The 27,411-nt window shown below is 40.5% G+C and overlaps 1 protein-coding gene across 4 annotated transcripts in view; it reads left to right on the top strand.

The window, feature by feature from the left end:
• The window catches only part of COL12A1 (collagen type XII alpha 1 chain), a 115,410-nt gene that overhangs the window by 49,462 nt on the left and 38,537 nt on the right, over positions 1-27,411 (top strand). For 3 of the 4 annotated variants that reach the window (XM_060114359.1, XM_060114362.1, XM_060114361.1), the window contains 21 exons: positions 375-504; positions 2,179-2,321; positions 2,632-2,761; positions 4,582-4,722; positions 5,807-5,932; positions 8,467-8,606; positions 8,858-8,990; positions 9,090-9,116; positions 9,812-9,954; positions 12,302-12,431; positions 12,829-12,968; positions 13,396-13,525; positions 14,732-14,874; positions 15,989-16,118; positions 16,750-16,892; positions 18,766-18,895; positions 20,653-20,772; positions 21,878-22,024; positions 23,253-23,369; positions 23,519-23,665; positions 24,194-24,268. In XM_060114359.1, coding sequence (XP_059970342.1) covers positions 375-504; positions 2,179-2,321; positions 2,632-2,761; positions 4,582-4,722; positions 5,807-5,932; positions 8,467-8,606; positions 8,858-8,990; positions 9,090-9,116; positions 9,812-9,954; positions 12,302-12,431; positions 12,829-12,968; positions 13,396-13,525; positions 14,732-14,874; positions 15,989-16,118; positions 16,750-16,892; positions 18,766-18,895; positions 20,653-20,772; positions 21,878-22,024; positions 23,253-23,369; positions 23,519-23,665; positions 24,194-24,268 — 2,665 coding nt within the window. The remainder of the gene's footprint in view (positions 1-374; positions 505-2,178; positions 2,322-2,631; positions 2,762-4,581; positions 4,723-5,806; positions 5,933-8,466; positions 8,607-8,857; positions 8,991-9,089; positions 9,117-9,811; positions 9,955-12,301; positions 12,432-12,828; positions 12,969-13,395; positions 13,526-14,731; positions 14,875-15,988; positions 16,119-16,749; positions 16,893-18,765; positions 18,896-20,652; positions 20,773-21,877; positions 22,025-23,252; positions 23,370-23,518; positions 23,666-24,193; positions 24,269-27,411) is intronic. The other variant, XM_060114360.1, reaches the window with a different exon arrangement.

Genomic DNA, 27,411 nt, shown 5'->3' with positions numbered 1-27,411 from the left:
TTGGGCTTAATTAGAGGGAAAGAGCTTTGCTTAATTTCGTATGGTTTTTTAATTAAGTGTTTTTAATTAAGGATTAAGAGGATGCTTAATTTATCCGTGAGTTTATATTAGAGTCATCGAGTAGGAAGGGAACATTGAAGACCTTCTAGTTTTACCCACTAATTTTACAAATAAGGAAACAACAGCTGGGAGAATAAACTGTATGCATTGTCCAAGATCTCATTGTAATCTGGTGGTTTCCAAAAACAAAAGACAATGGTCTCATTAAAATATAATTTCTAAGCTCATGGTAGTTAACTACTTCACAATTATAGGAGGAAAGAGGGAAGTGATTATAACATAAGTTGTTATTCTTTTTAAAATTTTTCCCCTAGTTTTATGTAAGCCGACTGGAAAGTAGCACAGTACTGAAAGATCTGAAGCCTGAAACTGAGTATGTTGTTAATGTGTATTCTGTGGTAGAAGATGAATACAGTGAGCCTCTGAAGGGCACAGAAAAAACCTGTAAGTCAGATTTAAAAAAAAATCTTATCATTGTTTTATTTTTTAAGATAAAGAGGTGACAGCCCTTGTGGGATTTTTTGTGTGTTCTTTTTTAAAAAATTTTTATCGAAATGTAGTTGATTTACAGTGTTGTGTTAGTTTCAGGTGCACAGCAAAGTGATTCAGTTATGCGTATACATTCTTTTTTAGATTCTTTTCCCTTATAGGTTATTACAAGATATTGAGTAGAGTTCCCTGTGCTATACAGTAGGTCCTTGTTGTTTATCTATATTATATATAGTAGTGTGTATATATGTTAACCCCAAACTCCTAATTTCTCTGTCCCCCCTTCCCCGATCCTCTTTGGTAACCATAAGTTTGTTTTCTATGTCTGTGAGTCTATTTGTGTTTCATAAATAAGTTCATTTGTACCGTGTGGGACTTCTTTCAGCCTTCCAAATCATTCCTTTATTCGATATCCATTCAACACATATTTACTGAATGCACACTTTGTGCAGGTCCTCAATAAATACTCTGTGGTTTTCTGCTTTTACTGGCTGCTCCTGCCATCATGGGACCTGGCTGGGTAGGCATGGTCTGAGATATCTTAGAGGGAAAAGTACCTTTAACAGTTATCCACTTCTTAAGGGAAGATACCATGTGGGGAGTGGGACTCAGATTACCTGGAAGAGCAGCTTGCAGGAGTGGCCAGCTCAGTTCTTCCTGCTGGCAGTGAGAGCTCCCCCCCCCCTTTTTTTTTACTGACTTTTGGACTCTGGCCTTTACTGACTTTTGGAGTCTGGCCTTTACTGACTTTTGGGCTCTGGCCTTTACTGGAGAAGCTCTAATGGCTTTGGCTTTGAGTAGAGCTTTGTGGAACGATGTTCCTCACTCCTATTCCTGGTAGGGTGTCTGAAGCCATATGAAAATACTCTTTCCTTCTCCCATCTTCGTGGCTGGGCTCCAGGAAGAAGGGAGGCCTCTTACAAGAGGCAGGAATGGGCGTCACTGAATCGCCTCTACTTACTGCTCAGTCCCTTAGGTCTTTTCTCTTATTTCCCTTTATTTTAGACCCTCAGAGGTGGGAAATAATGTATTTCATAATGGACAGGATTAATCTGCTAATTCCTTAAAACGTTAAACTCAGTCTTAGGACAAAAAATAGAAAGCTGTGTAGGTGGTAAGTGGAGAGAAGGCAGTAAGCCTTTTACTCTGCCTCATGGGCTAATCTTCTTTCTGAGGAATCCCCTAAGTTCCACTTATTAATAGATGACACTCTCATTTAAAATGTTTTTTTTAAAAAATGAAATGAAATATTATGTTGGCTTTTTATGTATGAAATTTTGTGGTTGAAGAATGAAAATGGTCAACTTACAGATGTTCCAGAAAAAGAGGTTGAAATCTCAGGAAGTTGGTCTCTGTTTTGGCTTCCACATGAACTCACTAGAATGCCATTTTACACTTAAACTTCTTTGCTTTATGAAATAGTTATCACTTGCAGTCCTAGTATGAGGTGGCGATAAACAATGAGATCGGGTTTTCGCGGGGAGAGGAAAGGGTTATATTAACTCTCATTGATTTATCACAGCAACCTGTTTTCTATTTAGCATATACAAATATCAATAAGTAGGAAACGATTGAAAAATGAGTAGACTGACAAGAACTAGACTGGTGTCTTCTTTTACATTCCAACAGTGCCGGTGCCCGTGGTTAGCCTGACCATTTACGACATTGGCCCCACCACCATGCACGTGCAGTGGCAGCCAGTGGGGGGCGCTACTGGCTACGCCTTGTCCTACGAAGCCATCAACGCCACAGAGCCGACCAAACCCAAAGAGGTGGGAAGCGTTTGTTTCTTTATTGTTGGGTCTTCCTGGGACTTCACGGTTGCAGAGTCCCCATTACGGGGCAGTTACTCACGAACTCATTTATAACTACACCCAAAACAGAAAAACACAAGATTAGATTTGTGACCTCTGACGAATCTTAAAAAATCATCAGCATGAGAAAGGAAATGCAGGACAGAGAAATGAAAAATCAAAGTTGTGTGAAAATCTAGCAGTCACAGATTGGTGTAATTGTCCATGCCCTGTTAGTGGAAACGTTTAATTGGAATGTGTTGTCTCCCCTCGGCCTGTCCATCGGCAGATGCGCGTGGAGCCGACAGTGACCGATGTGCAGCTGAGTGACCTCTTCCCCAACACTGAGTACGCGGTCACCGTCCAGGCTGCCCTTCACGACCTCACCAGCGACCCCTTCACTGCGAGGGAGGTCACCTGTAAGACGTCGCCAGTTCTCCTTCTTCCCTTATTGCTGTGAATACAACACGCTCTTTAGGCTTCTTCCTTCACCCAATCGTGCTAACAATAATTTTGATAATTTGTGTGTCAGTTGCAGGGTTCTTACTTATGGCAATCTAATTTGAGAATTAAGTTTATTTCTGGACTTATGGCAGCATCTTAAATTGGTTGTAAGATTCACATTTATTTTCCCATATTTTGAGATGTATCTTACAGTCAATGGTGTCTTACAATTGCTCTTGATGAGGTGTCAATCAGAGAATAGAACATAAAATTACAGTGCATCTTACAATCCATATTGTTGTAGATCCATGAAATATTGTATATGGCATTGGTGAGAAGGGAATATCGGGTGAGTGTAGATTCTAGGTTTAAGATCAAGATATTCTAAGTTCTTGTTGAAGTAGAAACTACGGCACACATGAATAAGTCTGTTTCTGTTAAGTAAATTAACTCAGTCCCCAAACATACTGATCATCTATGATACTCCAGTCCTGTGCTTAGGTGTTGGGAATGTATTGATAAAAATGTAGTTCAGCGTGGAGGACCTGGACTCTTTCGTGGTTTGCACTTCTCTTGTGTGTATTGTTCAGCCCCTTTTGTGTTTCTGGTTTGCTTCACTAGCACTCAGGTGCTTTTTCTTGAAAAGTGACAGTGATGGCTTTTAGGATCCTGGCCTTACCCAGCGGTAGTTTTGTTTCATGCTTCTCCAGGTGGGCATGCTGGGATTCTAAGTATGTCTTGGCTTAAATTTGGTGAGTCTCAGACCACATTTCGGAGGAAATTAAGAAGTTGGAAGAAACGTTCAAGGGGGAACGGTGTTGAGACAGAAGCATGATGAGGCAGAAAAAAGAAACCCCATGAGGTAGAGCAAGATACAGTCACTGACAACAAAGAATCATCTTTCATACGTCGGATCCCGTCTGGAGCTGGTGGTTTGCGGCAGTGGGTTGACGGCAGGTGGAGAGAGTGGGGAGCGGCTGAAAGACGAATGTGGCTATGGATTTGGATGTGGGGCTAGACTGCAGCAGGAGGGGAGGAGAGGGCACAGAGAGGGGCTGAGAGATGAAAACATAAAAGGGATGGAGGTGCAGAAACATGGAAGTGGAGACAGAGATTCAGGAAGAGAGATGTACAGACTTGAAAGGAGAGATAAAGGAAGTTGGTGAAAGAGGCAGCTCGAGAGTGAGATGCGTCTCATATAACAAGAGAAAATCTCTCCATTAGTTATCCTCCTTGTCCTTTGTAAGGTAAAGCTTTGTTTGACTTGGTGAAAATTTATCATTTGGATTCTCTTCTAACTGTTAGGGCTCCTGTGGGTTTTCTTGTAAGCTTATTGGTTGCTTAATTTCGGCTCATCTTCATGCTTCACTCTTGTAACCATTTGTTTTTCTATCACATTCTTCAGGAAGCGTGACTCATTTTGATTTCTATCTTAACCGATTTAAATGTCTGATAAAGACACATGAGCTGTACATTTATGGTGAATTATGATTTATTATAGCTGAGCAACAAGTAAGAGCTTATTTAAATAGAGTGGGAGAAAGTTAACATATAAACGAGAAGTTAGAGTTGTGATAAAAATTTAAATTTATCCTGTTTTTAAAAAGCCTCCTTAAGAAGAATTCAGCTGTACCTGGTAAAATCAAAGTGCTTTTATCATCATAGCCAATTTGCTTAGTTACTTTGCTGCACACCTTTAAGTTTTCTCCAAACAACTTCTTGAAAGCTTATGTGGATGCTTTAGAGCTTTTTGGCTGAGAACCACATCTGGCCCTAATTTCTCATGCATTTCCAGTGCCTTTGCCCAGTCCTCGAGATCTGAAACTCAGAGATGTGACTCACAGCACCATGAACGTCTTATGGGAACCTGCACCTGGAAAAGTGCGTAAATACATTGTTCGCTACAAAACACCAGAAGAGGATGCCAAAGAGGTAGGTTGAGATTAGAAGGGGTTTAGAAATATTTGTTTAGTCCTAGTAGGTTTAACAGAAGAATCTAAACAAGTATAACGTGTTTTGAATACTTGTCACTTTATGAACATAGTGTTGGAAACATTATATATTTATAGAGCACTATTTGAATATTGATAATATATTGGACTGTCTTGCATTTAGTTTGGAAATGTTTTGCTGTGTGATATTAATCCTAAAAGCATCATCCCTTTGTAGATAAAGAGTTATAGAGTCTAGATGGCATTTCGCTCTCCTGCAGATTCTTAATATGGTGCCTGCATTCTACGAATTACTAAAAAATGTCATAATAATGTTTCTAAAAGTGAAAGCTAGCAAGGGGATGCAGGACAGAAGAGGGGGAGTTTGTCAGGGAATGGGAAGATAGGACACTTGAACAGGACAGAGAGAAAGTAGGAATATAATGTCAGAGGATTGTCCCTTTGGCTTTGAGCATTTTTGAGATGATGCTGAGATGGAGAGCTATTTCCATGACAACCTGCTTCAAAGTGGAAGCAAACTGAGGAGCTTCGCCAGCGAATGGGTTTAAAACTTATGTTTGCCTGAAGGGGCATTAATGTGAGAATCTCAGAGGCATTTTTGGAAGCTAGAAATGGTTTCTCTAAGCACCCAGTTACAGACTGTGCTGGTCATTTGGATGGTACACAAGCTAATTTATACCTGTGCACACATTCATTTCATTCTGGGTTTCAATGTCAAAAGCAGTACAATGACCAGTGGGTCTAATCAGCTAATGTACAGGAGAATTTTTCTGAAAGAAATCGCACAGTGATATGAGGGGAGACGGGGAAGTGAGGGAAATGATTAGGTTGTTTGAATTCCTAGGCAGTCATCATTTACCAGACACTAGTGCCAGATACAGCTCAGTACATACATTTTTTCCACTTTGGAAAAATGATCTCCAATTCCTGGACTCTTATGCAAATTGGAAAATACTGCTTTTTTTTGTACCACAATTCTTATGCTCTTGTGCTGAGAGATATAGCCAACAACAGAGGGATGTCAAAATTAAACTTTGTAAAAATAGTTCACTGCTCTATTGTAGGTAGAGGTGGACAGGTCACGGGCCAGCACACCTCTTAAAGACCTCATCTCACAGACCCGGTACACAGTCAGCGTGTCTGCAGTGTATGATGAGGGGGAGTCTCCCCCAGTGACTGCTCAAGAAACCACCCGTGAGTTGTGCTTACGCTTTATTGATAATTGGAAAACAACACTGCATGCACGTGTCACTGAAATAACTGGATTATTTCATTACTTAAAAAAATTTTTTTTATTGCTGTATAGTTGATTTGCAATGTTGTGTTAGTTTCAGGTGTATAGCAAAGTGATTCAGTTATACACACACACGCACATGTATATACGTATTCCTTTTCAGATTCTTTTCCCTTATAGGTTATTACAAAATACTGAGTATAGTTCTCTGTGCATTTCTTAATGTTATTTTTGCCAGAATTTAATAATATTTGGGTTCATAGATTGTTTTTCACTTATTTTCTTCCCATCTTCTATCTCTATGTCCATTCCTTTTATGATAATTTCTTTCCTATTATTCTACCAGCCACTGTCACTAATTCATCTTCCAGATACTTAACCAGGGTGTGTGTGTGTGTGTGTAAGGGGGTGGGGAGAAAGCATATTGGACGTTTTCTCTGGAAAGCATGCATTAGTTATCAATTTTTTTGAGATCTTACTCTATGTTAAGTGCTATCAGGGCTAACAAAATATAAGCATCTTTGCTCTCAGTAGTATTCCATTGTGAAGATAAAAAGTAACAATACATGGGATCATGAAAGGAAGGTGAGTTACATGGCACACAGAGGAAGGGGAGATTCCACAGCGGGAAGGCGGAAGAATACAGGGCACCTGCAGGGGCCCCATCTTCCCTGCTCCATTCTGGGCCACCTCAAGGGATGTTGCTTTCTCTCCTTCTCATGCTGCTTCCATGGTATTTACCCCAATTATTATTGCCTGTTGGTCTTTTCCTATCTATTCTACTTCCCCCTGGCCCCTTCCTCATGAAGGCACAAACATATTTATTTTGCTCAATTTTGAATCTCCAGTTTGTCACTCAGTGCTCAGCACATCATTTCCTAATTAAATGGTGGTTAAGAAATTGAGGTCTAGAGCCAGCAGGGTTCCCAAGAAATATAATGGGAGCCACAGAGGTAACTCAAAATTTTCTAGAAAATAGAAAAGGTAAGGAGAAAAATGAATTTTCATAATGTGTTTTATTCAACCCAGTGTATCTAAAATGTTAGCATTTCAACATTTATCAGTATACTAATTATTTATATTTCACATATGTTTTGGTAGTAATTTTTTGCAATCCAGTGTGTCTTAATTTACACTTTTAGCACATCTCAATTCAGATGCCACATTTCAAATGCCCAATAGCCACATGTGGTTGGTGGCTCCCATGGCGGACAGCACAGGAAGTCTAGAGAATTTAAGTGACTTGCCCAGCCTCGCCCAGGAAACTAGCGGTGAGGGATCAGTGCTATAGTCCAGAACTTTACTTCCTATACAGCAACTCCCTCACCAGAGGCTCAGAAGCTTCTCCTTCAGTGCCCAGCTGTCTATCCATGATCAAGGCATCTTGTCAAATTTCACAGCCTCCTCCTTAACTTCAGACAGTATCCACTTCTGCTCTTTTCTTACCATGTGAAATCTCTTAGCAACTTTAATAACCTTCTTGGCATCAGTTCTTTCCTGGAAGGGTAGTGGCTAGAGATGAAAATTTGTCCATATGAGCAGGCTGACAGATGTTCATAAATACAGCAGGAATTTAAAGGGAAGTAAAGGAATAGTAAAGGGAAGAAAAAGTCAGGAAGAAGGACTAGTCAAAGCCTGTCATTTAATATACTAAATTAATACTTGTTTTTAATCCTTAAGATTTCCTAAGAACTTTTACATACATCCAAAGCCCACCCTTAATGGTTGGTTTGTTTTGCAGTTGTGCTTGTGAAAGTGGTATTATCTCAATGGGCCTTTTCATTGTAACTATTAGAAACAAATTTTTGGTGGCTCTGGCTTTTGTGTAGTTGGCTTTGGTTACCAGGAGATAGAGAAATAATTGACAATGAAAGCTCAGAACTGGTTTCAGATGTTCCAGATTGCTTGTGCTGCAAACCAGCTGCAGTGCCTGGTCAACAGAAGGGCTCTTAGTTGGGGTTGCAGCCATTATCAGCACTGCAGGGCTAGTCCTGTCTCTGAATAGAGTTGATACAGTCAGCATCACATTGTGTGTAAGGTTAGTGATCTGCAGGAAAAGCTTATGCGTGGATTACTTAGATCATAAGATTTCATGGACCATGAAGGTCCATGAACTCTCTGATATTATGGGCTAAAGTTTATGCTTCTGTACTGCTGTGCAAAAGAGTCCAGGGTTTTCCTTAGATTCTCCAAAAGTGGGAGGGACAAAACGATGAAGAGCCACTGTGTTAGAACAGTATGACTAAACGGTACCTTTAAAAAAAAAATCACCATTTTAATAGACGGGAAGTAGTCTGTTATAGCCATAAAATGCTTGCAGTTTTCGGGGCTCTCTCTCATATTTACTTTCAAATGAACTGAATTGGTTAGATACTTGGCTCTAAGCAATGTTGTCAGCCAGTTTTCCCATGTCCATTAAAATAGAACAAGGCAGTTTTATTATATTAAGTTTGGGGATCACATCGAAAACCAGTCCTGCCTTTTCTCATGACAGACACCGTGCCAGCGCCAACAAACCTACAGATAACTCAAGTGACTCCAGAGAGTTTCAGAGGGACCTGGGATCACGGAGCTTCTGATGTGTCTCTCTACAGAATCACCTGGGCACCTTCTGGAAGCACAGATAAGATGGAGGTAGTGTTAACTCTTTTTCTCTCTCTCTCTTTTTTTAAATCGCTTTTCATTATAGGGACTCTTGCTTGAAATGTGCATTACCTCTGTTGCCTGAAAAGCATCCTTTCCTACTAGTGACTTTAGAGCTCATGGCGTGCCTCAAAGCAGGAGGAATATCTGGCTAAATGATGTCAACCAACTGCCATGGAGTGCATGATGTAGCTGGTGACTTAACCTTGTGTGGGTTTGTTGTTTCTTCCTCTTTCCCTAAGACCATCCTAAATGGAGATGAGAATACTTTGGTGTTTGAAAACCTGAACCCGAACACTCTCTATGAAGTTTCTGTTACGGCCATCTATCCTGATGAGTCAGAAAGCGACGACCTGAGTGGCAGCGAGCGCACATGTAGGTGTTCAACCTTCCATACGACATTGTTATCTTAATATGAATAGAATAGAGCTATGCCTATATTCGTAATATATCCCCATATTCTGTTTTTTGTAGTGCGTTTGATACCCTTAACAACACAAGGTAAGAATTTAATTTGCTGATTGTACGGATGACCAAATAATGAATGAATGAATGAAAAATAACACAAAATCCATTGCAAACAGGCCTTCTGCTTTTAAATCGTAAGGTGTTGATTGGGGCCTCTTTTAAACAGGTCTTTCTCGAAAATCTTTGCTCTTTGCTACTATTTGTTGAGGAGTCATTTGAGAGTCAATGACCATCATTTACCATCGGGTCAAATTTAGTTCTAAACCTAGGGGCAAGACGGGAATAAAGACACAGACCTACTAGAGAATGGACTTGAGGATATGGGGAGGGGGAAGGGGAAGCTGGGACAAAGTGAGAGAGAGGCATGGACATATATACACTACCAAATGTAAAATAGATAGCTAGTGGGAAGCAGCCGCATAGCACAGGGAGATCAGCTCTGTGCTTTGTGACCACCTAGAGGGGTGGGATAGGGAGGGTGGGAGGGAGGGAGACGCAAGAGGGAGGAGATATGGGGATATATGTATACATATAGCTGATTCACTTTGTTATACAGCAGAAACTAACACACCACTGTAAAGCAATTATACTCCAATAAAGATGTTAAAAAAAATTTAGTTCTAAGCCTAGAAGTATACAGCTCTCTTGATTTCCTTGGGAACAGTGCATATTTGTGGGAGAGGCATTCTCCAGTTTGTTTACTCTGTTTCTCAACAATCCTTTTTCAGCTCCAAAAAGTGGCCCACGGAACCTTCAGGTGTACAATGCAACTTCTAACAGCTTGACTGTTAAGTGGGATCCTGCTAGCGGTCGTGTGCAGAAGTACAGAATCACCTATCAGCCTTCAACAGGGGAAGGCAATGAACAAACGGTAATTCATTTTGAAAAAACGTGACTTGGATGAATTCTACCCTCTCCCCCTCAGACCCCTCTCACTCCCAGCGTTTAGTTAGTCACACTTACTGTTTTCAGAGTTGCAAGATTTACTGTATTGGATGGAATTTTTTGGCTTCATCCCTGATGGAGCCTCACAGCATCAGGCATGTGCCTCAATGCATTCATGTTTTCCTTAAAAACTATTAGGGATGGGTTATCCATGAAGATAGCTAGATTTCTGACTCTATTTTTATTTTCATTTCTTACATCTCTAACTTGATCAAGCGTTGAGAGTTTGCTAAACTTCCATTATTCTAATTTTTCTGTTTTTTTCCATGTCATAAGGTATCTTCTAGATCTGATGTTTCTAGATCTGGGTATCTGTTCAACCTAACTTACACTATTTATCACTTTTATATTTTTCCAAATGGAGCTTCCTGAGAAGGACTGTAGGACTGTAAACTCGGCCTTCATCTTCTTTTTCTTCCCAGCCTTCCCGTATTTAACAAGAGCCCTGTCCATTTACCTTGCTTACTTTAGTTGTCTGTCTTTGAACCTTCTTCAGCTTTGTTTTATGAAATGTGTGACCAGAACTGCACACATTACCCTGGGTCAGGAATCAGCATGATTTTTACACAGATAGGGTGATGCTTTCTGATTTATTTCAAATCCCTCTTTTGGTGAGGTCTAGCATTCTGTTGACTGTTGGGGGCTGTGATTTTTCCTCATGTTGCCTTAGAGAGAGTGAGTTATTAACTTTTAATTGTCTGACTCTCTGAGCTCCAGCAAATGGGTCATACCTCTTCCCAGTTTAGAGGTGTTAGCAGAGGTAGATGCTGGCAGTGGTTAAAGGTCTCTGAACCTGCGCAGGAAGTGGGTTTAGCTGAACTAGTGCTCTTGTGAGCTGCTCTGTTGAGGTTTCCATAGATCTAGACTTAGTGTGATACATTTGGATTAAGAATTTCTTATAGTTTATCAATAGTAAACTAAATACAAGTGTCATCAACTGGCTTTTATATAAAATAAGACACATTTGATGGACTGATATTTTAATGGCAGAAACAGAACTTTCATCTGTGCCAGGCCAGATTTAGGCAAAGCTTGTCCTTAGCATTTCTGTTCTTGGTGATACTGACCATCCAACTGCTGCCCTGGGTCTCTCTTTCCTGTCTCTCAGCTGTTTGTTATAATTAGAAGGAGTCTCATAAACTGATCCTCTGTACAGTATTAGCTGATAGTCCCTTAAGGTCTGTTATTCTTAAGGATATTTGCATTTTAACGCTAGTCTATGAAATAAAGTAATGAATCACTGATGCTGGCATATTTTGGAGAGCTGGATGGGAGAAGCAGGCACACACCATTCTGCTTCATCCTGAGGCTAGTTCTACTAAGTGGATGCTTTCAGATTTGTTAAGTATCAAATACATTGATACTTGGTTCTCATAACCTCAAATACTAAATTTGTTTGAATTAGCCACTGTGGTTCAATTTGCCCATATTGAGGAAGAATACAGTGCTTCACTGAGGTTTCCTCTGAAAGGCAGACTGCTTGAGTGGATGCGTGCTAAGTGGGAAACATCTGGACCAACCATCCACATGTGGATCCGTGGGCAGCATGCCATTTTCATGCGATTTTAATTAGTATGGCATAAACATCTGAATTTGGTAGACCGTTAACAAATCATACAAATTTCCTTTCAGTAAGATAACTAGGCGGCCTTAAGCAATGAATAAAACCCTTCAAACTCTGTAATCAGAGGATATTGAAAAAGCTTCATACCACAAGGCTGGAATCCTGAGTGTGGCCTGGCAGAGTGTCCCGTCACGTAGTTTACACAGCTCATGCTGTTAGAGGGGCAGTTTTTGAGGGGGAAAACCAAAAGCTTTAGATCTTTTGCTGAATCATTTTAATATGTTTCTAAAGCAAATAAAAAACATCTGTAAAAAGGTAAGAATAATACTTAATGGTGCAGAGCCTCTACTATTGTGCAATTCTTTGCTATCTTAAAGTTCCTTTGCAGCTCACTTATGATAAATGCCTTTTTGGGGAAGAGATCTGTGAAATGTGTCTTGGATGAAATTTCACAGTGCTGGCGGCTAGCAAGTTGAAATAGCTTTTTAAGGTCACCAGTTTAAGGCTTAAAATCCCTTCCTTTTTATGATTGAAAGTGCATATTTTACATTTAACATTGTACCCTAAGATATATTTTCAGCTTTCACTGTGGGACCTGCTTCCAGATCTTGGCAAAGGTCTCAAGCAGCTCCCCTGTAGAAAGAGCTTTTTCTAACAGATTAGTGAGATGGAGAGAGCAAGGCTCACACTTCTCCCTGTTTTACTCAAGACCATGGTAGGAGGCCGGCAAAACAGTGTGCTCCTACAGAAGCTGAAGCCTGACACGCCTTACACAATCACTGTGTCCTCCCTGTATCCAGATGGTGAAGGCGGTCGCATGACAGGAAGGGGCAAGACCAGTAAGTGAACCCAGACTCCTACGGCTTTTTAAATATCGTTCATGGGGATGGAATCACATCTTTCTCTGGAAACCCTGGGGTGACCCAGCCTTTTGCTAATCTTTTAAAATGCATGTTAATAATGATCTTAATTGTTTTGAATATCCTTACTTGGAGTCATCTGTCTCTGTTCAAGGAGAAAGACGTCTATTGCTTTCTAGGATAAAACAAACAAAAACCGCTCAGGGGCCAAAATCTCTCCGGAGAGATGAGACATGTGTCAGATGATCACAGACATTCTTTCACTTCTTCGGGACTTCAACAAATATTTGTGGGGTGGGGAAACATCAGTGAGCCTGTGTTTTGTGAGCGCTGGGTTGTCAGGACCACACTGTGAGGTGCTTTCCGTGTATTTCAGAACCTTTGAATACCGTGAGGAACCTCAGAGTGTACGACCCTTCCACCAGCACTTTGAACGTTCGCTGGGACCACGCAGAGGGCAATCCTCGCCAGTACAAGCTCTTCTACGCACCCACAGCAGGCGGTCCGGAGGAACTGGTACTTATTTCCTGTAGGGAAAAAAGCATGTTTGTTTTAGCTGTAGCTGAATGATTGCAAAGTGGAGCTAAAGGGTTAACCAACTTACCTTAGTGCTGAAGAAGTTCATATGCATCTAGTAGGACTTGACAGAGGGTGGTTGGTTGGTGTCTTGTGCCTGGGTGATCAGAGAGTTTTTGCGGGGGATTGGGGCTAGGGGAAATAATCATTCCAGGGAGTTCTGAGAGGGAGCCTGGGGTGAGCGTAGAGAAGTCTTCAGAAACTCTTATAACAGTTCGTCTGGGGGCACATCATTACATCCCAATGTTATAGAACTTGCTTCTTGACTTGGTCTTGAGTTAATATTTTGAGTATTCTATTATTCAAAGTATTATTTCTTTTACAAGTTTTTCAACTCAGATACTTTACATTTTATTAAAATCTTTAGGTACCAATCCCTGGGAATACCAATTATGCCATTCTTAGGAATCTGCAGCCAGATACCGCATACACTGTTACAGTAGTTCCCGTTTATTCTGAAGGTGATGGAGGACGCACATCAGATACTGGAAGGACATGTAAGTAAGAAGGCCGAAAAATATAGCTTTTTCACGATACCTTTTGCTTTTCCGTGTAAAGGCCATATAGGCCCATTGAAGAACATTTGGAAAATTCATGATAGAACAAAAACATAAAAATTACCCATAGTTTACCATCCAAACACCACCAACTGTTAATATTTTAGTGTATGAAATAAAAAGTTATAATGGCATTCTTCTTCTGAAATGATAATTTCAGGATTTATAAATGTGTAGGTAATCACCAGTATTGTTTCACTCACGAAAGTTCGTGAGCTTTGCTTTGTGCCTTATACATTTGTGTGAAGCAGTGTTTTGTAATTGGCTTTCGTAGTGTCAATTGTTGAAATCTGTTCGTCACATTACTTGATCGCACATTTCTCTGCTTTGCTGATGAAGTGCTTTTTGGCGCTGAAAATCTGTGTGCTTTCATTTGCCATCAACATCTTGAGAAATCAGCGTATAGTGGTTTTACAATTCTTTCTTGTACTGCTTAAAGGCTTTGGGGCATACCTATAAATATTTCTTTGGCTTTAAAAATACACTTGCTGTTGGCTAAAAGAGAGCAAATGCAGACGACTTCTTTTGGCAAAAGATTAGTGATCTGGAAAGATGATGTTATTGGCTAAACTAGAGTTTGGGGTTAATACATGGATTTAATTTGCATGTTTTCTAAGTCCCTATTGGGGCAGTTAACTGAGAACTGAGTGTATCTTTTCTCCCTCCTTTTGCCTTTTCTTTCAATCACAGAAGACATTCAGTATCTATTTGTTGAATGGGAAGGAATGAATGGGTGAATGTAGCTGATGGAATTAGATGGCTTCATCGGTGTTGTCGGTTTTCACCTAGAAGGCAGAGCTATAAAATCCTGTTCTCTATCTCTCCATTACCTGTGTTGGAAAACTGAAGCTTCTTGTCTCTTGCCCCTTGTTCTTTTATGGCCAACCCAGTGCTATTATTGTACTTTTACTAGCTTGTTTTTATTGGCAACAACTTTGCTTCCATATAGACCAAGGACATAGTTGGCTAATTTTGACTACATTTGGATTTGGAGAATTTTAATCTGCTTTTGTGTGTAGATAATTAGAAGTTTAAGGGGGACAGTATTTTATCCTGTTACAGAGTAGAAGTTTTGGAGAAGTGATAGCAAAAGCTTGACATATATAAACAGATGTAAGAAATATGTGTTGGCTTTTCTTTCCTTAGTGGTGAGAGGGCTGGCAAGAAACGTCCAAGTGTACAATCCAACGCCAAACAGCCTGGACGTTCGCTGGGGCTCGGCGCCGGGGCCGGTGCAGCAGTACCGCGTCGTGTATTCGCCCCTGGATGGCTCGAGACCCTCGGAATCTGTAAGTCATGCTGTCGTCGTAGAGCTTGACAGAAGAATGCTGTAGATTTTACTGTGCCTCCTGCTCTAGTTGCTGGCCCGGAGCAATAAGTCAGTTGGTGTGGTACCAGGTCTCCTGGAAACTTCCTTTCCTGATGAGCTTAGTCTCAAGTTTGTGTCCTGTTTGGTTGCCTGTGAGGATGCAAGCCACGGGCATGCCCATGTGTAATGCTTAAATGATTGCTTTTGATGAATTAAAGTAGGTGTATTAACTATAGGGTTAGTTAGCAAAAATGGATTTTGGAAAAATGCAAATTAGCTATATAAGTTAAAAGCCCCAGCAGTGAATGCAAATCACTGCTAGACCTTGTCAGTATGGGCTTTTGTTGTAACATACACATCTTTGTTATGAAAATACCTTAAAGTTTGCCTTCTTGGGCTCTTAACAAGTTGCCCAATCTATCTTCAATCCATAGGACTATGCAGTTTTCTAAGTAGATTAATAATTTTGAGATCGGAAATTACTGATTTGACAAGGGATAGAACACCTATGGGAAAGTAAATTTATAGACTAATTTAATTTACAAGTCTTTACCAAAATAAACAATGACGATGAACAAAGGTAAACAAATGAGGAGCGATAGATGTGTTCCGTAAGAACATTGATTTGTATGTCCCTGTGTATGATAGGACACATTCAGACAGTACTGCCCTTATCCATTGCATGGAGTAGCTCTCTATTTTACCAGTGTGTGTGTGTGTGTGTGTGTGTGTGTGTGTGTGTGTGTGTGTGTGTGTGGTCCCTTTTCTTATGTGTATCTAACATCTGGGATCCTTTTGGGTAACTATCATGAGCCCTGGATGTTGTATTTGAGAACCTGTATCATGAACACAAATGGGAGATAGTTGAAGTTACTAAGGGTCAAGTATGAACTAACTTTTCTGGAGAGGAAATTTCTGAGGATAAATTGCCCTTAACAGTGTGGCTTGGACAGATCTCATGAGGTAGCACAGAAGGTGGTTTCTGCTGTGCTGGGCTCAGCCTTTTACTGTAAACATTATGATGCTGACTAATAAAAGACTCGGTAAGCATTTGGGCTGTGGTCAAGCAGAATCTGGCGTGTCCTCTCCTCCAGATCGTGGTGCCTGGAAATACCCGCACGGTGCACTTGGAGCGGCTGATTCCGGACACACCCTATTCCGTGGACATCGTTGCCCTCTACTCGGATGCAGAGGGGACTCCCAGCCCCGCCCAGGGCCGCACGTGTGAGGCGGAAATCCTTTCTCCACCGGGTTCCCTTGTGACTTGGGGCGGGAGGCCTGGTGGGGCGGGGTGACTGAGGAGTGTGGGGAATCGCCTCTACCTTGTGCAGGTGAGGGCAGCGCTGGGTTGCCCACAGTCACGTTCAGCCTGGAGCCTTGGGCCCATGACTGCCCTCCCAGCTGAGTCATGTTGTTTGGCCGTTTTCTCATCTGGACCCCAGTAAAGGAGGGGTTTCTTCCCTTCTTCTGCCTGCGGTGGGTCTTCTCACCAACTGGGCACTTTGGAAGTGTTAGGGCGTGGCCTCTCTGTTTCATTAAACAGGAGGTGCTTATAGCAGTTAAAACAATCCCTTTCTCTCCCAGTCTGTACTTTCACGTTCAGACCTAGCTCTCTGTCACTGGAAGTTCAGCATGTAATCGTAGCTCTGAATGCAGTACTTTCTACTGGTTATGGTTTCACATTAGAGCTGTAGATGTGTATTTCGTCATAAGGGAGTAAGCAACCCAGAGAGTCGTGAGGTACCGGGGTACAGTTACTCTGCCCTGGGTTCTGTTCTTTCGTGCCCCTCCCTCCACCCCAGTGTCCACTATGGTCACAGACAGGAAACTAACCCTGTTGTATTTATTTATTTAGTACCACGAAGTGGACCAAGAAATCTGAGAGTCTTTGGGGAGACAACCAACAGCCTCTCGGTAGCCTGGGACCACGCTGATGGGCCGGTTCAGCAATACAGGATCATTTATTCTCCCACCGTTGGTGACCCAATTGATGAATATGTGAGTCTGTTACTCATTCATTTGAGCATCTTGTAATCTCTTACCTGGTTGGAGGCTGAAAGGAAGCTTTCTTCTTTAGGAAGTGCTGTGATTACAGTTGAGTCTTTCTCTGATGTGATATTGGGGCCACCTGCACGATCAGTATCTTTGGGCTCATTTCTCTTCTAAACACATGTTGAAAAATTATCTTATCTCATAAAAATGTGTATTTCTAACTATCTAATTATACCATAGGAACTGAGTTGGTGAAACATGATACCTATTATTCTGAGCTACCTAACTTAATGTTGAATTATGTGACTCTCTAAATCTTAACCTTTCTTGAAATCTAATTCCTCCGCAAGGTCTCCCTTCAATACTCCAGGGCTAATCAAGCTCTCTTTTCTCTGAATTTAACATTTTTGGGTACACTTTGGTTTTGGAGTATACATGCTCTCACATTAGCTTTAAACTTTTTGAGTGTCATATTTTGTCACTCCAGAACCAGATTCACATTTCTTCTAACTTCCTCCTAGCCCTCAGTATGTATATCCATCCATTATGGATGCAAGAACTCACTACTTTCTTGAAATTCTAGTGATTAATTGATGTGATAGTTTAGTAGACTCTTACACAGAATGTTGATTGTAAGGCACTGAGGTCTGTGGTTTGCAGCCATCTTGCCACATACATCCTCTCTGATGGTTCTCCCTTCATTATCCCCATGTTATAAAATATGACATCTACTTGAATTTGATATATTAGGCTTTAATTCAAGCTCCTATTTTTATTAATCAGAAACCCATGTAACTGCCATTTAAGAGTTTCTGATCAAGATGGGGTAGCGGTATGACCACACTTAGTTTGCCAAAGCAGAGAAGCTCCTGCTTTAGTGTTTATTCAGCCTTGCCATGGACAAATACGCAATTTCCCGTCACTTTCTGAAAACATTAAAAATGTAATTTCCCTCCCAATTCACCATTTGGAATTAGGGGACTCCGCGCTGGAATTCATGGTTTAAGTGATCCCTGCTTTTTGTAGAAGCAAAGCATAGAGTTGGAAGAGAGACTGAGAGGTCTGCCTGGTTCATTTGCGCTTTGTGGGGGCAGCTGAATGTATTTTCCATTTCCTCTTTTTCCCCTAATTAATATTAGCAAAACTGATACTTTTTTAAATATAAATTTATTTATTTTATGTCTGGCTGCTCTGGGTCTTCGTTGCTGCACGCGGGCTTTCTCTAGTTGCAGTGAGCGGGGACTACTCTTCGTTGCAGTGTGCGGGCTTCTCATTGTGGTGACTTCTCGTTGTGGAACGCAGGCCCAGTAGTTGTGGCACACGGGCTTAGCTGCTCCGCGGCATGTGGGTCCTGGACCAGGGCTCGAACTTGTGTCCCCTGCATTGGCAGGCGGATTCTTAACCACTGCACCACCAGGGAAGCCAAAACTGATGCTCTTGAGGACAGAAACTGAGTCTGCTTTTGCTCCCCAGTGGGCTCCCAGCAGCTGGTACCACACCTGGCCCACGGTGGGCACAGGGTGCATATTTGTGGAAGGATCACCACGAAACTGACACACATGGAGGAGTGGGGAAGGAGGGGTGCACAGGGGTGCTCAGTCACGTGTGTGGAGGTGCTGTAGGAGATACTGCCTTTCATCCTCTGAGATGTTGAGCCACAAGACTGGGAGGTGACTGATGCGGGATTTGAGCTGAGACCTGCCCGACTCTAAACCCATTTCCCTTGCTGCACAGTGGTAGACAGTTTGCCTCGCCCTGAGCACTGTGCAAGAAAAGGAATCCATGAAGAAAACACTACTGCTTATGGCAATACATACAAAAGTATTGATCTGGAAGTCCTCTAGCTGATGATAACTTCATAATTTAACTTCCCTTGCAGACCACTGTCCCAGGCAGAAGAAACAATGTAATGCTACAGCCCCTGCAATCTGATACCCCATATAAAATTACTGTTATTGCTGTTTATGAAGATGGAGATGGTACCCATTTGACAGGAAATGGAAGAACTGGTAAATGTCTTAAACCTTTTATAATCTTTAAATTTGATAGTATTTGAGTATATACATCTCAGACACTCCATTAATACTGCATTAATATTTGTATTAGATATTGAATTTTGTCAGAATGCTATGACATTACTATTAACTTTTTAAAGGTCCACTGAAAGAAGGAAAATGAGACACAAATCTGCATATTTTGCTTTTCTTGAGAGAATTTTATTCTTTGGAAAACCACTGCTTAGTCACTGAATAATGTTTTAGTTTGGGTGGTATCAGTTAAGGCTGTAGCTGTTAACTCAGTCAATTAAGTGTCAGCAAAAAAGACCCCATCACCATAGAATCTTAAGTCATGAAAAAGAAGCAAGATGATTGGTAATCATCTTCTGTCCTTACAAATTTAGCTTTTTAAAAAAAAATATTTTTGCTATTGTACTAATGGATTACCAGGGTTCAGGCCCCTTTTCTATCCTGCGTGGGTGGCAGTTTCTTATGGTTTAGATCAAAAGTTCTCTAATTTGGTTGCTGGAATCATCTGAGGACCTTTAAAAAGGCTTACGCCTGGACGCCACCCCAAGAGATACTGATGTTAATGGTCTAGAAGTGGTCCAGACCTGCCAAAGTTCTAGTGCGCAGCCGAAGTTGAGAGTACCTGGCTGAGCGTGAAGGTGGGCTGGGCCATGGGTCCACTGGGTTCTGTTACTGGGAGACATGGGTAAGACACTTTTCCACTTCGTTCAGCAAAAATCCACTTAAGTGACATGATTTCAGGCTCCTTGCTACACTTAGTTGTCCAAACTCTTTTTCTACTTAAATGATCTTGACAACATTACAGGATTTGGGAGAGGTAACATTTGAAAACTCCTGAGAGAAAAGCAGGACCAGAGTGTTTCAGCTCAGTCTTTGGAGGCCAGGAATTTGTATATTTATTGACACCTGTTGTCTACAGGACTGAGTCAACACAGACTCCATCTAGCAACTCAAGATGATTTTAATTTAACAGCCTCCCATTTTCACTCTTCCCTTAGGTTTCAGAATATATTTTGGTATTTTTCTGGAGGAAATGCTGTATTTCAGAATTCTATGCTTAATCAAGAACATTCAAAAATCTCTACTAGATCTTTAGTTTTCTAGGAAGAGCCAAAGCCACTTCTGACTTCTCTTGTAAAAGAGTGTTTGAAGTTAAGTCCTTATTTGTGTAATGCTGTGAATAATAACTCAGTGGCTGACTAACAGGCTACCTCACAGCATTGATCTAACAGGGGATAGAGTTGGGTAGTACTCTGGAGGTGTGAGGATTTACTCTAGGTTATGTTGGTAGAGGTTATAGTGGTGCTGGGGAAGAACCTCGTTTTGGTCACTAGCTAGCTGTGTGGTCTTGGGCAAATCATATCTTATTTTTGTGGTAAGATGGTTGGATTAAATAGTCTGTAAATCATTTTTTTTTGGCTCTAACAATCTGTGATCTATAACATTCAAAAAAATGGTATGAGATCTCTTTTACTTTTTATAATTCTGAATCCAGTTCTAGAAATCACCAGTTCCTGAGTCCATTTGATTTGCTGTTTGCATTTGGAAAACTACTAAGCTTTCTGGTGAACATTTCAATACCTTTTAATTGTTTTCTGGAGTGGGACAATATGGGATATTATTAATTTGCTCTCATGAGGCTGCACTGTCAATATTCATGGTCAATACTCATAAAGTTCTGTGCCCTCTCCTCGTTTGTCAATAAAAGGTCAGTAATGTGTGCCAATATTTGTTTTCAGTGGGATTACTTCCTCCTCAGAACATACACATCTCAGATGAATGGTATACGAGATTCAGAGTGTCCTGGGATCCTTCACCATCTCCCGTTCTTGGATATAAAATTGTGTATAAGCCAGTGGGTAAGGAAGCACCTTTATCATCTTAGAAATGCATTGGAGGGTTATTTGTGCATGAGGGTGTTCTTTGTTGCATCCCCCATGATTAGATTCTCCTGATATCTCAGTTATCACATCAAGTCCTCTCCTACCAGAGGTAACGTTTCTGGAAATAGTATTTAAGCCAATGGTCTAAAGTATCATTGTTGCTATGGGTTTAGATGCAACTCCCATTAATCTGAATGACTAAAACATCTGATCTGGTTCATAAAATTGCACAAATTGAAGGTGTGTTCAGACAACCTATATGTTATTATGATTGTGAAATAATGAGTACTTAATTAGTATAAACTTGTGTATTTTTCCCATTAGGTCAAGATATTATTCCATTTGGGGCATGTGCATCTTAGTTTATTCACGACAGGCTTTCTTTTGGCTTCCCACTGACACTTTCACCTAAATGGATATTCCCTCTATTAAATTATTCGCCATCTATGTTTCCATCTTCTGTCTATATGTTTAGCAAAATGGAAGCAAAATACTTTTATAGTAAATTTGCTGGGGTATCTTCCATGCACCCAGGAAGGATGTGAACTAGAAAAAAAATAAAGGAGAGAAGGCAAGTGTAAGGATATGTGAGCCTGTGTAAGAAATGGAGAGGGAACTTCAAGGTGGAGGACTTTCAGTAACCACACTGCATGGAATGGAGTGGGAGATAGACGTTCTTAAATCATCTCTACAACAGAAAAATGTTAATTGAGCACCCAGTATGTACAAAGCACTATGTTGGCAAACTGGAGCTTAAAGAAGAGGCTTGAGAGTCTATAGAGTAGTTGATGGTGTGATGATTTATTCGTTAAAAGAACATTAATTACACACATGCTACATTCATTAGTACACATGCTAGCTACTGTGCTATGCTTTGAGAATAACAAGGAAAAGGATTCGGTCTCTGCTCACAGTTTTGTATTCACCATGTAATTCAGCGTGTGTTACGGGGAGCACGTGCATAAGGGATATGGAATTAATGGTGTTCATACTATCATTTGAGTATAAGTTATTTGATTTTAAGAAAAATTTGAGACTAGGGATGGCATATTTCTATGTATTTTTGTGATTGTTATTAAAGGTTCCAATGAGCCCATGGAGGTCTTTGTTGGAGAAATGACATCATACACATTACACAATCTCAACCCCAGCACCACCTATGACGTGAATGTTTATGCTCAGTATGATTCTGGACTCAGTGTCCCTCTGACGGACCAAGGAACTACATGTGAGTCACGTAGCTTTTTGTGGTTGTAAGAAAAAGTGTAGTATAAATGACCAGGTCAGTCTATTTTAATTTTCTTTCTTTCTTTTTCTTACGCATGTTTCCTCAGCATTGAGTAGGTAACTCTTTTGTGTCCAGCTAAACAAATACTTACATCATATAATCAAGTATACAAAATGTATAATGATGAGATATGTTTGTTTCATAGAAAATACATTTTGAATTTTAAAAGATAAAAATTATAAAAATTATGATTTTATCCACGTGGGATACTATGTGGTTTTTCCTGACATTCGATGTTAAACATATATTACCTAAATGTATTGATCTAATTGAAAGTTTTCACATAAATGCCATGATGACTGATTCAGCTTGCAGATAGATTTTGTTGTCATCACGTGCTTTAATGGCCATTTGAGGACTTAGCAGATAGCGTTTCAGAAAACTTTTTTTATTATGTTTCATGAGGTGTCGTTGACATTCATTGTATTGAGAGGGGCTATAGGCAGACCTCGTTTCATTGCACTTGGCTTTATTGTGTTTGGAAGATGCTGTGTTTTTTTATAAATTGAAGGTTTGAGGCAACCTGGCATGGAGCAAGTCTACTGGTGCCATTTTTTCCATCAGTATTTGCTCACTTCATGTCTCTGTGTCACATTTGGTAGTTCTTGCAATATTTCAAACTTTTTCATTGTTATTATGTTTGTTGTGGTGATCAGAGATCAGTAATCTTTGATGCTACTATTGCAAAAAGATTACAGTTCGTTGGAGGCTCAAATGATGGTTAACATTTTTTAGCAATAAAGTGTTTTTAATGAAGGTATGAACATTATTTTTTTAGACATAACACTATTGCACACTTAGTAAACTATGGTATAGTGTAAACATAACTTTTATGCACTGGGAAATCAAAATATTTGTGTCACTCGCTTTATTGCACCAATATTTGCTTTATTCTGGTGATCTGAAACTGAACCTGCAGTATCTCAGAGGTACGCCTGAATGTGGATTTTCCTTCCCTTGAAAATCAGTCATAGAAAGGGAGGTAGGTTTTGACAATACCATGTTTTCGTGTTTGTTTCATGTATGTTTCTTATGAAGAAACAATGTGAGACTTTAGACATTTTTTTCAGCCACAGTGGAAGTTTTAAAATTGTGTTGTGATGAAAAGTATGCTTTTTTTGCCTTTATTTATGAAGTAAATCTATTTCTTTCTGTCCTTCTTTTGTAGTATATTTGAATGTGACAGATCTGAAAACTTACCAGGTCGGGTGGGATACATTCTGTGTTAGATGGTCAGCTCACCGGGCAGCCACTTCCTACAGGCTAAAACTAAGCCCTGCAGATGGTACGTGTGCAAAAAAATGACCTGGAGCACATAGTAGCCACATTTAAAACTTCAGTAAAGGTGTCATTCTATTTATAAAATGATGTATCAAATGTCTTTAAATAGAATTACTGGTGACACTGGCATTTTTCCTCTGTTGTCCTAATCAGGAACAAGAGGACAGGAAATTACAGTGCGTGGATCAGAAACCAGTCACTGTTTCACCGGCCTGTCACCAGACGATGATTACGGCGTCACTGTCTTTGTGCAGACACCAAATCTTGAGGGACCAGGTGTCTCTGTCAATGAACATACTAGTAAGTGTTTGAGTAATCTGGGGAGTCTCTGTAAGGCTTCAGAGTAGGATGCTCTGGGTGTGGGAGACATAAGTGACTCCTGTGTGACACTTCTTACGAGCAGCAGTAGTGACATGATGGCAGGTCCTTGAAGTGGCATCTACAGCTGGTTCAGCACCTTTATCTGCAGCAGATCCGTGCTGCCCTGTTAGAGTTGGTGTAATTGTAAGGAAAGACCTAAAGGAGGGAGAGCTGGCTCTAGCTGACAGTGAGAAGGTGAACACGTATCTGTGTTAGTGACCTTTGCTCATCTGACTGTATCTGAAGGTCTTACATTCTCCCTTTGCATCTGGGCTTCACTTCGTGCTATTGTAGTCAATGTTGAGTGACTACCAATGGTACCAATTTTGGATAAGATAGGATTCCCAGTATGTCGGTGCCCATGACACTTGATTTGTTATCGAGGACTTAAATGGCTCTTAAAATTTACTTTCTGAGATATGAAATGTACACATGTTACATTTTTCTAATTATTATTTTTAATTCTAGCTGTAAAACCAACAGAAGCTCCTACAGAGCCGCCTACACCTCCTCCCCCTCCCACGATTCCGCCAGCCCGGGAAGGTAAGTACAGCTCTTAGGCAATGCATTCAGCTGATCGGGATTGATGGCCTTCTTACTTATGCGGTTGATATAGAACATTTCTGACCTCTTATTCCTGCTAAAGAGTTTTTCAATTTCAGGCAAAGATTACCAGTCATTTGCTCTTCTGCTCCAGGCCCATTTTAGTGTGAATAAAACCAGTCATAGGGCTTCCCTGGTGGCGCGGTGGTTGAGAGTCTGCCTGCCGATTCAGGGGACACGGGTTCGAGCCCTGGTCTGGGAGGATCCCACATGCCGCGGAGCAACTAGGCCTGTGAGCCACGACTACTGAGCCTGCGCGTCTGGAGCCTGTGCTCCGCAACAAGAGAGGCTGCCACAGTGAGAGGCCCGTGCACCGCGATGAAGAGTGGCCCCCACTTGCCGCAACTAGACAAAGCCCTCATGCAGAAACGAAGACCCAACACAGCCAAAAATAAATAAATAAACAAACCAATGAACCGACATTAAAAAAAAAGAAAAAGTAACATCCCTGAAAATCTCAATCTAAAAAAACCAGTCATAAACCAGTCTGCCTCTTCAGCTGGAGCTCTGTTTCCTCGATTTTGCAGATGAAGGTCCAGGGGTGCCTTAAATAATCCATTGTCACATGGCGGGCATTTCCTTCTTGTGGCTGCTGGCATCAACAGGCACTGGGAACCTTTTGGGCTAAATTTGCAGTGTAACCCCTTTGGCTTTGGAATTCCTGGCTTCTGACCTGAGAAGGGCCCTGAATTACACAAAGCTAAAAAATTTCCATTCACCAAAGTTGGAGACATAATTGTCCCTTGTAGTGAACTGGTAAAAAGACATAGACTGAACTATTAAGATTGGTCTCTCAGTAATTTGGGGCAATGCTCAGTGCTTCATCAAATTAAATTTTAGCTAATTAACTACTGATTTATTCTTTTCCCACATTCTGTTTCCAACATTTAATTGAAAGTATTTTTCTTTTCTCTTAGAAGGCTCTAGAATGTTATGGCTTTATTAAACCTATTAAAGAAGTAAAATTAAAAATTAAAAGTGTATTATTATAGGATAAAATAGTAATGTATTTCTCTAGACTGTTGAAAGGAATTCAGTAAATATTTTTGGCTTAAAGACATGTTAAGCAAGACGAAAAGACAACCCTCAGAATAGGAGAAAATATTTGCAAACGAAGCAACTGACAAAGGATTAATCTCCAAAATATACAAGCAGCTCATGCAGCTCAATATCAAAAAAAAAACAAACAACCCAATCCAAAACTGGGCAGAAGACCTAAATAGACATTTCTCCAAAGAAGACATGCAGATGGCCAAGAGGCACATGAAAAGATGCTCAACATCACTAATTATTAGAGAAATGCAATTCAAAACTACAATGAGGTATCACCTCACACCGGTCAGAATGGCCATCATCCAAAAATCTACAAACAGTAAATGCTGGAGAGGGTGTGGAGAAAAGAGAACCTTCCTACACTGTTGGTGGGAATGTAAATTGATATAGCCACTATGGAGAACAGTATGGAGGTTCCTTAAAAAACTAAAAATAGAACTACCATATGACCCAGCAATGCCACTCCTGGGCATATACCCAGAGGAAACCATAATTCCAAAAGAGACGTACCACAATGTTCATTGCAGCATTATTTACAATAGCCAGGAGATGGAAGCAACCTAAGTGTCCATCAACAGAGGAATGGATAAAGAAGATGTGGTACGTAAACACAATGGAATGTTACTCAGCCATAAAAAGGAAATTGTGCCATTTGCAGAGGCGTGGATGGACCTAGAGACTGTCATACAGAGTGAAGTAAGTCAGAAAGAGAAAAACAAATATCATATATTAATGCATCTATGTGGAATCTACAAAAATAGTACAGATGAACCTATTTACAAAGCAGAAATTGAGACACAGACGTAGAGAACAAACATGTGGACACCAAGGCGGGGAAAGGGAGTGGGATAAATTGGGAGATTGGGATTCAACATATATACACTACTATGTATACAATAGATAGCTAATTGAGAACCTACTGTATAACACAGGGGAAAAAAAAGAAGGTACAATCTGTTTGTAGGGCATATATTAAGTTTACCTTAAAAATGCATTCCACTATACAGTAGGTGCAGACAAATACTGTTTGATTCCACTTAAATGAAGTACCTAGAACAGTCAAATCCGTAGAGTCAGAAAGTACATTGGTAGATGCCAGGGGCAGGAGGGCATTGGGGGGTGGGGAGGGGGAATGGGGAGTTAGTGTTTAGTGGGGATGGAGTTTCAGTTGAGGAAGCTAAACAATTAGGGAGATGGAGGATGGTGAGAGTTGCACAGCAATGTGAAGGTATTTAGTGCCACTGAACTGTATAGGTAAATGTGGTTAAAATAGTATGTTTTATATTATGTGGCTTTTACCACAATAAAAAAAAAACATTTTAAAAAATGGATCATAAACCCACATATAATAATTAATCTACAAACCTTTGTGTCTTTGTGACCTGAAATTAGGCCAAGATTTCTTTAATATCACACCAAAAATGTGAGCAAAGAAATCATTGATAAATTGTACTTCATCAAAATTAAGAACTTCTCTTTGAACAACATTGTTAAGAGAATGAGAAGACAAGTCACAGATGAGGAGAAAATATTTACCAATCACATAATCTGCTAAAATACTTATATCCATATTACATAAATAATTCTCAAATCACAGTAATAAAAATAAACAACCCAATTTTAATAAGTGAGGAAAAAATTTGAAAAGACATTTTACCAAAGAAGATATATGAATGCTCAGTATCAGTCATTAGAGAGAGACATGCAAGCCAAAACCACAATGAGATACCACTAAACCTATTAGAATGTCTAAAATTAAAATGACCATGTGTGGGCTTCCCTGGTGGCGCAGTGGTTGAGAGTCCGCCTGCCGATGCAGGGGATACGGGTTCGTGCCCCGGTCTGGGAAGATCCCACATGCCGCGGAGAGGCTGGGCCCGTGAGCCATGGCCACTGGGCCTGTGCGTCCGGAGCCTGTGCTCCGCAATGGGGGAGGCCACAACAGTGAGAGGCCCGCGTACAGCAAAAAAAAAAAAAAAAAAAAAAAAAAAAAATGACCATGTGTTGGCAAAGATGTAGAGTAACTAGAA

Source organism: Mesoplodon densirostris, chromosome 12 (genome assembly GCF_025265405.1).
Source record: "Mesoplodon densirostris isolate mMesDen1 chromosome 12, mMesDen1 primary haplotype, whole genome shotgun sequence".
In the NCBI taxonomy this organism is placed as follows: domain Eukaryota; kingdom Metazoa; phylum Chordata; class Mammalia; order Artiodactyla; family Ziphiidae; genus Mesoplodon; species Mesoplodon densirostris.
This window is presented reverse-complemented; position numbering and strand designations above follow the sequence as displayed.